This window comes from Stegostoma tigrinum, chromosome 2, assembly GCF_030684315.1.
Source record: "Stegostoma tigrinum isolate sSteTig4 chromosome 2, sSteTig4.hap1, whole genome shotgun sequence".
NCBI classification, from domain to species: Eukaryota; Metazoa; Chordata; class Chondrichthyes; order Orectolobiformes; family Stegostomatidae; genus Stegostoma; species Stegostoma tigrinum.
This window is the reverse complement of record NC_081355.1, coordinates 73181809-73193070: the sequence shown is the minus strand read 5'-3', so window position 1 is coordinate 73193070 and position 11262 is coordinate 73181809. Positions and strand designations below refer to the sequence as shown.

At 40.1% G+C, this 11262-nt stretch overlaps 1 protein-coding gene across 5 annotated transcripts in view; it reads left to right on the top strand.

Moving 5' to 3' along the window:
- Window positions 1-6608: 6608 nt before the first annotated feature.
- LOC125467228 (transmembrane protein 196) overlaps window positions 6609-11262 on the top strand; it is a 67128-nt gene continuing 62474 nt past the window's right edge. For 4 of the 5 annotated variants that reach the window (XR_009443134.1, XM_048562804.2, XM_048562795.2 and 1 more), the window contains exons 1-2: window positions 6609-7175; window positions 10024-10080. Coding sequence is in view for 3 of the 5 variants with exons in the window: in XM_048562804.2 (XP_048418761.1) it covers window positions 7014-7175; window positions 10024-10080 (219 nt within the window). In the remaining 2 variants the exon portion in view is untranslated. Of the gene's footprint in view, window positions 7176-8214; window positions 8247-10023; window positions 10081-11262 lie in introns of all 5 variants that reach the window. The other variant, XM_059641713.1, reaches the window with a different exon arrangement.

Sequence of the window (11262 nt, the reverse complement as noted above, 5' to 3'; positions counted from 1 at the left end):
CTTACCCTCATATTTAATCTTCTACCTCCTTATTTCTTTCTTTTTTTGTTGCCCTCTGTTGTTATTCCTAAGTAAATCTTTAAAAAGCCATCCTAAAAAATAAAAAGTCTACATTTGGCCATTTGATCAGAGATGAAAAGCTACAAAAAATCTTTCCTAGAAAGCAAAGTGGAGCACAGCCGAAGAAGCTAGGCATAGTTGGATGATGGATGTCAGAATGGTTGCAGATCAGTTACAGTGGATGTGTGAAGTTGGCAATTACATATGAGCACGTTGTGCCAGTATAGAAGAATCCTGGTGAGAGTATCTAGAAGCAACTGCAGTTACATTTGTACAAGGCTTCAGTGAGACTGCACCCAGAATACTGTGTGTAAATTTGGTGTCCATTTTTAAGGAAGGATATAGTACCTGTACTCCAGGTGATCTGGTCTCTGGGATGGCAGGGTTGTTTTATGATGAGAGGCTGAGTAAATCAGGAGTTTGATAAATGAAAGTTGTTCCCATTAAAACATTCCAGATTGTGAAGTGCCTTTACAGTGAGATGTTCTTTCTCCTACCGGGGGAATCTAGAGAAATAAAGAGTAGACCTTCAGACTAAGAAATTAATCATTTAGGACTCAGCTGAAGAAGCATTTCTTCACTCAAATTGTTGTGAAACTCTGAAAGATGGTTGCGGTTGAGCCATCATTGACAATATTTAAGGCTGAAATAGGCATACTTTTGGTCTCTCTGGGAATGAAGGGATTTGGAGAGCAAGCAGGAAAATGAAGTTAAAGCCCACTGTCTACCATTAATCAAATTGAATGGTGCAGCATACTCAATAAGCCATGTAGTCCAATCTTGCTCCTATTTCTTTGGGTCTTATACTTTCTGTAAGTCTTATGTTTGCAAACTTGAACTGAACCTCTTTTCTGTAGAGAACGGGAAAAAAGAGCACAGGCAAACAAATCATGCAAGGTAATATAACAAAGTGTGAAGCTGGATGAACACAGCAGGCCAAGCAGCATCTCAGGAGCACAAAAGCTGACGTTTCGGGCCTAGAAGATAATATAAGCAGCCGCCTTCTGATAAAGAGAAGACACTGTGGAGGTTATAAGAAAAAGACTTACATGCCTTATTTCTTGTCTGAATAATTTGTCAAGAAATGAAAAGAAAGTATGTTGATAACAAGCCCAGTTTGTTTTGATCACAAACCTGTTACGCTAAACTGATGATCGGACAATTATTCAAAGAGATATTTACAAAGATTTGGTGGGGACCACAGGAAGACGTTTTGAAATAAAGTAATACACTAACAGATAAGTACCTCAACACACGAGTCAATAGTGCAGTTTGTTACTCAGTTCAATGGTTTTTACTGTCTTCCACAAGGAATAGTAGAATAAATTCTGCTACTAAGCAGAGCAAAACGTGTCAAATAAAATGGCGAAGTAACAAATATCAATATTTTGGAAAAGGAAACTTCATTTGACTTATATGTTATGTGTTCACTTCTAAAATTACCATTAAATAGTACAATATATTTATCTGCAAAACACATAAAATGCTGTTTCAGAAATAAACAATTTCTGCACAGCGTGTCCCCATATCTTCCTGGATGTAGTGTGCATCAGTGTATAATACTTACAGCAATATCATTGAGCATTACCTTTTTAACTTGCAACTTATTATTTTGTCAGCATAATTTTCAATTTGCTTTTCTTTCTAATTGCTGAAGATATTGGGTACATTTTACATCATCTCAAGCACACTCAGATACAAGTGAAATGAATCTATGACTTGTAACTTCCACCTAACACATTCTGTTTAAAAAAAAGTTTAGGCAGAATGTTTAAGTCTTTGATTCATCACACGGAAAAGATTTTCAACTGAAATTTTCTTTCACTGCAACAAAGTAAAACCAAATTGTAAAACATGTAGGAAATAATCCTAAAACTGCTATTCAGATATAGTCCTGATGTTTTAAGTGAAGGCATTCTTCAGAAGATAACAAATGGATTCTTGATCAAAAGTCAGATTGCCATTGTATTAATAATTTATTGTACTGAAATAGGCAAAGTGTGGACATCATTCTCTTAGCTACCTGGTAAATTGCTTGTTCATGTCATAAAATTTCCTTGATGATTCAGCAATCAGTGAGTAGGGGTTTGAATGACATGTGTAATGGGCAGATTTGTGGCAAAACCACATGAGAAGTTAGTTGAGGCCTATCTTGACATCAGAAGTAAGTTATTGCGTCTTTTACGCATCTCCCAAGCAGGGTAACAAGTTCCTCAAAAGGCAGCAGCAAGTCGTCAACTGAGGGGAATTATAGTTTCTTAAGTGCCTTATGAATGACACAACTCACTCCATTAATATTCAGTTTCTATAATACAAATGCATGGAACATGGTATACATCAAAAGTTCTCATCATGGAAGTCAGAGCAGGTATCTGGCAATTCCAGTTTGCACTTGTGTCAAAGGGCCTATATGTTGGGTACTGAGCATGAACAACTCAAGGCACTCGCTGAACATTAGCCACACATAGTCCACGTCCATGGGCATCAGCATCTAACAAATGTCAGTACCTATGAACCCTCATGGCATATCCCTGTTCTTCTTTCAGGTTGCTTCTGCACTTCAGTGTTGAATTTCAAATTGCACCAGCAACTATCATGCTACTGCAAGGACATCGTACATTCAGGGACGTACAGCCACCTCAAGACTGGAGTGTATTTCCAGGCTCTTCACACACTCTGAGCCTACCTGAATACATACAGCATCCTGACTTGCAGTGCCTTGCTTTGCCTTTTTGCACTTTGCTCCCTGAAAGTGCGACCAGGCTCACTGTACTGCTACGTTGCCTCATCATTTGGTGCAGACACAAAGCCAGGACGACTGTCAATTGTTGTCAGAAATCTTCAGGCAAGTCATGGGAGATGGTCTTTGCTGGGAGGGTCCCATCACGAGAAGTCAATGGCAGCCTCTGATATCAGGCTTGGGTGTAGTCAGTCAGCTGCTTGGGACATCTATGGAATGCTCTGCCCCAGAAGGCAGTGGAGGCCAAGTCTCTGAATACTTTCAACAAAGAGACGAATAGAGCTCTTAAAGATAGTGGAATCAAGGGTTATGGGGATAAGGCAGGAACAGGATACTGATTGTGGATGATCAGCCATGATCATAATGAATGGTGGTGCTGGCTCAATGGGCCGAATGGCCTACTCCTGCACCTATTGTCTATTGACAGTCAGTGTCATGATGGTCTCCACATAAAAGGTGAGGGACCAAATACCAAAAAGCCCACCACCCTTCTTAGTTCTTTTCTGGTCTCTTAGGGTTTTTTTTTCCTGGAATGAGAATCCCAGCTGTTAAGGGAGTCGAAAATGGGTAGCATAATCAGTACCATTGGTGTGGGTCAGGCTGAATCCTGAAAGAGTGTGTGGGCAGTGCAGAGGCCATAAATGGTTAGTTGTGCCGGGGCTGTGGTGGGTGGTGGCAAGTGAAGAAAAATATTGCAGGCAATAGTGAGAGTGGTGGAGTATGAACATTGCTGGGAGGTGGCTAAAGTAAATCAGATGGAGTGAACGGGATTGAGCGGAGAGAAGACATAGCACTTATGCTGGTGGAATGGAGAAGGATGTTGACTTATCTCCTATATTGCTGCACATTTGTCTGGATGGCTGAGATTAAACTGAGCATGCGACAAGAGTCAATAAAAGTGGAGCTGGAAAAGCACAGCAGGTCAGAAAGCATCGGAGGAGAAGAAAATTCAATGTTTCAGGCTGAAACCAGGAAATCCTTCTTCAGGACCCTGCTTGTGGCACCACAGGTGGCCCAGGGGTTAGACGACATCCCATTGCACACCAGCCCACCCAACAGGACCTTCAGATCCCTACTCACAAAGTGGGCTGTCAAATTTCTCCTGTTTGCTATGTCCAGGGCAAATGTCAGGAATGGTGGAAGAAAGTTCTTGTCTGAGCATTCAGCACTCTTTTAAAGATGCTGTTGGCAATGGCTTTGGGGTATCCCAGCAATGGCGAGTTATTTCAGGAATGGCGTCTGGTTAGATGGGGCTGCAATCAAACAACAGGGAGTGCCAAAGCAACAGGGTAGGTAGTTACTGAGGTAAATTTTGTAAAGTAATGTGAAAAATCATGCTGGCCTCACAATGAAAAACCCTCTAAGAACTCACCACAAATGGCCCTTAACAACAAAGCAAGATTCAGCCCAAAGACTGAATTTCTTGGGCTGGTTTTCCTTTACAAAGGTTAGCAAAAAGCTGTTGACTGAAATGTTTGAAGCTTTGAGAATTATTACTTCCGTGGGGTGGTTCCTCTTTCATTGAAAACCGCACTCCATGCAGGTTTCTTGAGAAAACACGGAACTGAAAAGATGATATCATCCACCAAAAAACTCACAGTCTCACCTCATTTGTCAGCAGCATTAGGTTCATGTCCATGATATAGGCATGTTACAGTGCGCCAGGAACAGATCCTGGTAAAAAGAGGATCCATTCTTCAAGAAATCTCAGGCAAAGTTGTAACTGTTGAAACAACAAAACATGCATTTTTTTTTCAATTTACTTTGTTTTAAGTCTTCCTTGACCAGGTTACTGAGTAATACAACATTGCAGAGATGCTCCTCCTCCATGTACAGTTCATAATTCCAAGGTGTGAATTGCTTTTAATACAAAAACTTGTGATATTGACAATAATTATATTGAAGGAAGAAAAATATTCTTGATTCCTGTCATAGAGATTCAAATGAATCTAAAAAAACAAGATAATTCGCTCTTTGTACATTTTTAAAAATGCATTTAACTAGGGGCAGTTTTTAAATTTCACTGTCTCTATTTATGAAATATCCAGAAAAAAAGTGCAAAATCTTTGAGTAACACTGTCCTTGGTGTCCCTATGTCCATGACTTACATGCCTCTTTCACTGCCATACTTGTCATGTTTTTTCATCTCATCCTTGTGCTATCTTAACTACCATAAGCAACTTGAAATTATTTGCACACAACTCATTAAATCAACAAGTCTCCATGCTTATTCACCCTCATACTGCTGCGGCCAGGCCTTATACACCTTTATGCTCCCTGATTTATATCCACCAAGAAGCTACAATGCTATGTGCTCTTGATCCCCAGATGAACAGTGGGAATTCTTTGGGATTTTCATGAAGCTACCCAGACAAATGAACAGTTATACAAAAACCATTTCAAAAGTACAATCTAATGAAGTAGTTATAAAACTGTCAAGATAAATAAATTTGTGATTCCTTTGATGGCTGTGTCAACAATTCCTGCTAAAGTGAATCCAATAGTGCAATTTTGAACTCTTTATGACAACCAGAATGGGAGTCTACAGCACAATTATAAAGAAGCCTTCACAAACAATTACATGCTTTTTAAAATGTCATTTAAAGGCTTCAACCATTTCTTTCAACTTAAAAGCAAGAGAACGAACATTTGAACTGTTGTTCAGTGGGAAGATTAAATCAGCAGAGATAACTGGCACAGTCCAATCTGAATATCAATACTGTTCACGTAGAGAACACTTTACCCATTAGGTAATGCACTCTAATACATCTGAACACTTTTTCCAATTCCACAATGCAATAATTGTAATGGTTACTCACCTTTCAAGAGCGAAGCGCCATCTTTAACCACTGCATTGAAAACATGTTTAGCTTTCCACGCAGCTTTACATTCTGACATGGGATGTTTTCAGTGCTTTTTGATTTTACCTCGGAAACATTTCTGACTCCAGAATTGGTTTTGCCCTTCCCATTATTGATAACATCCCTAAGCTGCCATCAGCAAAGTTGCTTTCAGAATCTTGCCCCACTTCATGAAAATTGCAGACAACCTAAGATGCCAGTGCCCACAGTGGAGCCCACACTGTTAGGAATGCTGCATATGGGATCATCATATTGTGCACCTGTTTTCTGCACCAGTCATGATCAGAGTTGGGGACAAGCCTTCCTCACATGTCCCCTGCCCACCTCCATCTTGATTTGCCTATCATGACAGGAAGATTCGACCTAGCTTCTCCAGATTGAGATCAAGGGTAGTGTGTACACTTCTTCACCTTCATGGTTGTAGAAAGTTTACGTGACACCGAACTTTTGTACTAAAGTATATTCAAATGAACGTTACAGTATTCACTGATAGTCTGTATGTTCTTTTCTGTTTAGTTTTGCCTTCGGTCCAAAGCAGCCACACTGTGTAGTTATGAAATTTGGACAATGTTATTGTACGTCCTAAAACTAGATGTCCTCTAAATGGCAAGTATTCTATGTTATTCTTAAAACTAATTTGCAGATCAACCCCCTCCCCCCAGCAATGACAGGTGAAATCGCCTGATCTGAGTGCAAAAGTGAGGTCAAGGTGGAGGTGATGTTAACGAAATGGAAATAGACAGCTTTTATGTTACTAGTTCTGTATGCGATGGAGACGATTTAAGAAGACTTCGGTTCAACTCGGAAAAATTGAACACGGGAAGTGTGCTTAAATAACGTGCGTGTTGCTGTTTTTTTTTAACAAGAGTCCTGCTATTGCCACTGTAGCTTTGCCATCCGTCCGACCAATCAGGCTGTCAGGTCGCATTCATGTTCTCAGCTTGTGAGCTGGCTTCGGTGAATGCAGTTGAGGGAAGCAGACAGTGTCAGCGATTGTTATTTGAACTGACTGGCCGGACCGAAACGCTGTCTGTGTTGAAGTAGCAGTGAGGTCACGGTTGCAATGCGAAAGACTAGCGCCGTACGGCTCTCCTGGGACAAAGGTGATATCTGACTTAGCCGTAACCCAGTACAGCACGCAGGCAGACAGCTCCCACTGTAACAAGACTCCTTGTACTTCAGAACCAGTGAATGAAATTACTTTAACCTTAGCTAGCTGTGCGCGCCGTCTTTCATTCAGACCAGGAATGTTGATGTCAATGGAGGCTTTTTCAAACAATATATAATTGGGAGAAAGATTTGTGTCAGGCGTGTTGGTTAGTATTTCCTGAGAGAATGCTGGTGGGAGCACCATGTGCACCCGCGGACAGATCATTGGAAGTCTCTTCGTGCTCTCTGCGCTGGAAATAGGCTTCGGCATCACCAGCGTGGCTCTGGGTGCAGTCAGCATCGGGAGGAGCCGTGCTCAAGAACTCCACCTCGGGGACTCCTCACCGGTATGGAGCGGGGTTTGTGTACGTTGCAAACTGTTTCTCTTGCATTTCTTGACTGCGTTCAGAATCGGTGAATGCTTTGTGTATCTCGGGCAGTACATGATCATGCATCAAAGATAGTTAGGTAGAGCAGTGGAGAGTCCGTTAAGGTTTTGAAGTACGAAAGGAGGCCATTCGACCACCGAAAGAGGTACCCACTTAGTCCCATTGTCCAGCCCTATCTCCGAAACCCTCTGAATTCATCACTTACAGTTTTGGTATGGATTATAAAAATTGAAACAGAAATGAATTTGCAAGGGGCAATACTGCAACTGCACATCGTAATCGAGTTGCTAACCACGAGTGCTTGTAACATTGCATTCCATATCTAAACAACTTCAGGCTTTAGCATTTTCTGTGTTTTGTAAAATGCTGTATCATTTCAAAAAGTGACAGCCTTAAATCTTGTGCACCGTTTGTAATGCAGTCCCCTGTCAGTGCACGCCATATGAAACATGAGCCAAAGGATTGCATGTATTGAAGTTGAACGCAAAGAATCTAGGTCTTGTAAGCAACCCTGATGTTATCCCACTTTCTTCCTCCAAAACCAGCAGAACAGTTCTACTTGCTGAATGCATCACAAATTGTATGTCTGCTGTGAAAATTGCTGTTTGCAGACGTAATTGGCATCTGGTGAACTTTTGCCCCGCGCGTAATTAAGATTGACTTGAATGACCACTTGCATTTTTTGATGCTTAATACATCTGGGGAAATAAAGTCGAAAACCGTCTGGATACGAACATTTCAGAGCTTTATACCTCCCGCCCAATTGTCCTGGATCTTTCGGTTAAAACAGAAACTTGACAGTTGGAAACCGGGGTCCGGGGATGTTGTGAATTTCCTTTCTGTGCTTGATAAAGCCCACGTTTGGCATCCCTATTGAAAAGCCAGGAAACTGTATTCGATGTTAACAAAACTGTAAACGATGAAGGGGAAGTCACGAACTGAATTAAAACCTGAACATGGTTTGTCTCCACAGATCCACTCTGACCTATTTTCAATCCTTTCTTTTAAATTTAAGGTTTCCAGCCTCTGCAATATTTTGCTTTTGCGGTAAGCTCTAACTGTAATTGCCTTATTCCTTATTTCTGAACTGTACGCAGTCCTACGTCGTTTGGCTTATGCTGTGTTACCAGATTAAATCTATTGAGCAGGGCCTCACATATTGTATGCATTTGATAAATTATGTTGGGACCAATTTTGTTTCAGGGGTGGTGTGGGGAACAGACTGAGTTTTCCAACTTGGAGTGTCTGATGCAAACTATTCGGGATCCTCCAGTATATTTTGTCGAGGTTGTGGCATCCTGTTAAATTATTTGGAAAGTGGAAAGACAATTCAAAATACAAAGCTTCATACATGTAATGCTTCTTTAATGGATTTCAGATGCTGATTTTTAGTACCTGAGTGATATGAACTGCACCCTTTGGCTGCTATGAAGTGTTGGATTATACTGTACGACAATACTATGACTGGCAGTGAGAATGTTAGTTTATAGCACTCAGGACCTCCATCACTTTTTAACCCTGACATCTTTCTTACATTATAATTTAAGGTAACACGCCTTAACCCAGGGACTTTCAGCTCTCGACTGCAGGTCGGTTGCAGAGCTGTAGGACTGGATTTTTCCATAGGCTTCAGGATTCTAAAAACAGAATAATCAAGTTCAAATCCTGAGCCTGAATTTGCTTGGACTGGGATCAGCAGAGCAAATTTCTCAGAGGTTACCTCCTCCTTGGCTCCCTCCCTGCTTCGCATCCAATTAAGGACAGTCAATAGGCTCCCGATGTTGCAGACCCTTCACAGGGCCGGCAACTCTGGAGCCTATTGACTGTCCCATTAGGAGAGTGGGTGCTGCTGAAATAGGTCACACACTGTGAGCACACTTAGGTGTGCGCATTTCCTCCAAGGTAATTGAAATGAAAAATTCAGAAAACCTAAGTCAGTTGGCTCAGATCAGGAGCAAAACTCCTTTTGGCAGAAATGTTTGAGATGAGTGAGACACTTTATCAGTAAGGTTTTTTCTGTCTCTGAGGGCTGTCTCTGTGGCATGGAGCCTCTGCGTCAGATGCCTCCTCTCACTCTGCTGCAGGGAGTCCAAGTTCCATGCCTGTGCCAAGACCAGTGCCAGAGTGCCAGTAATGTCAAAAAATCACCCCATTTGGGGCCTGAAGTATGTAAGTTAGCTGATTCACTTCCTAGGCCACAACACAGAAACTTTCCCAGTTCGGGAGTGTGTTCTGGGGCAGTCCCGCCATAAACCCTGTTTTATGTTCCCAGCACTTTATTTCCAAACTCACCGTCCTGTCACCTGGAAAACTTATGTTTCCAAGAGACAGTACAGACTTGGTGCTAAAGCAGTCAGCTGAGTGATGAGAAGTGGCAGTCGTGAACAGTTATATTTTTAGCAAGCACAAACATTGTTGTGTCACAACACAGCTTGTTGAAAACATGTAATATCCATTACACGTTAGATTCTTTTAACAAGGTACATATTGCATGTTACAATTTGTGAGAAGTAACGTTTAATATGTTACCAAGTAATTTAATATGAAATTTGTAAATTATTGAAATTGCGATGGATCATACTTAATGAGAAATAAAACTTTTTCCTTAGTATGTTATATTCTGCATGCATAATCTATTATAGTGTAACTCTCTTTATAATAATCAAATAAAGCTTACTTTAAAGAGTGGTAAATTTTGTTGCAGTAAATTCTAGTATATTCAATATGAGAACGCAGTAAGAAATAATATATAAAGAATTGTGGCAACACACAAATCATTGGTATGAAGATTTTAAAAATCTAAGCCATCTTTTCCTCTTTCCAGTTTTTAGTCTGTGGAATATGTGGAATTGTCTGTGCGATAAAGAAGTCGGGTCGCATAGTGAGTGATTTTATTTTTCAAACATTCAACACCAACCCTCCAAATGCCAAAATGTGAACGGCCAATCATGTCACATCATTATTTTGCCATCACTGCTGGAACAATTTCCCTACAATGATAGGGACTAATAAACATGCACTTCTTTTTCTTCACTCCTTTCTACATTTTGAATTATTCACTGAGAAAATGATTTTGCACTGTGTAATTTTAGAAATTGACCAGTCCCAGATTCAACGTGGAATTTAGATTTTTTTAAATGAAGCACAAGCTTTGCAATGACATTATAACTTGTTTCACGAAGAAGTAAATAGAAGACAACATGATTGTTACAGTATTTGCTGATGAATTCTGATTCATGTTTGGATTTGCTTGATGTTAAGGCAGTTTGCCATACAAAACATCTAGCAAGTGGATTTCTAATTGCAGAGGATGTTAAGCAGATACCAATTATATAAGCGTCGGCTCTTGCTGCATAATTAAAATTTAGTTTAATAATGGTGTCACTCTTAGACAGCTACATAGGAGTTTTTTTTATTATTCATTCACCAAGTGTGGGCATCACTGGCTATTGCCCATCCCTAATTTCCCACAGTGCTGTGGGACTGGAATCACATTTAGGCTAGACCAGATAAGAGTGGCAGATTTACTTCCCTAAAGGATATTAATAAACCAGATGGCTTGTTTCTGACAATTGGTAATAGTTTCATGGTTATCATTAGACCAGAGTTTCTTACCAAATTCAAATTGAGTCATCTAACATTGTGGGATTTGAATACATGTCTCAGACAAGTCTGCACCTCTAGGTTGATAGGCTAGCAATAATATCACTAGTCACTGTCTCCACCAAAATGATATTATTCTAACTAAATAGTGGTGGCATAGTTATCATATTTCTGATATATAAATTATAAAAATATGCTTCTTTGAAAGACAATTATAGTATAAATACGTGGTATTTCAAATATTTGTTGTATAAGCTGAGAGCACATTCCTTTGAATGGTGTAGAAAATATAAAATTCCAGGGGTTGGGAGGCTGTTAATGATGAAACTTTATTCAGATTGTATTTTCTTTACTTTACACAACTGATTTGATCTCTCAGCAGAATATAAAGCAAATGTGTATTTAAAAAATATAAAAACTTGACTGAAACAGATTGTATTAAAATAAAACATACTGTTGA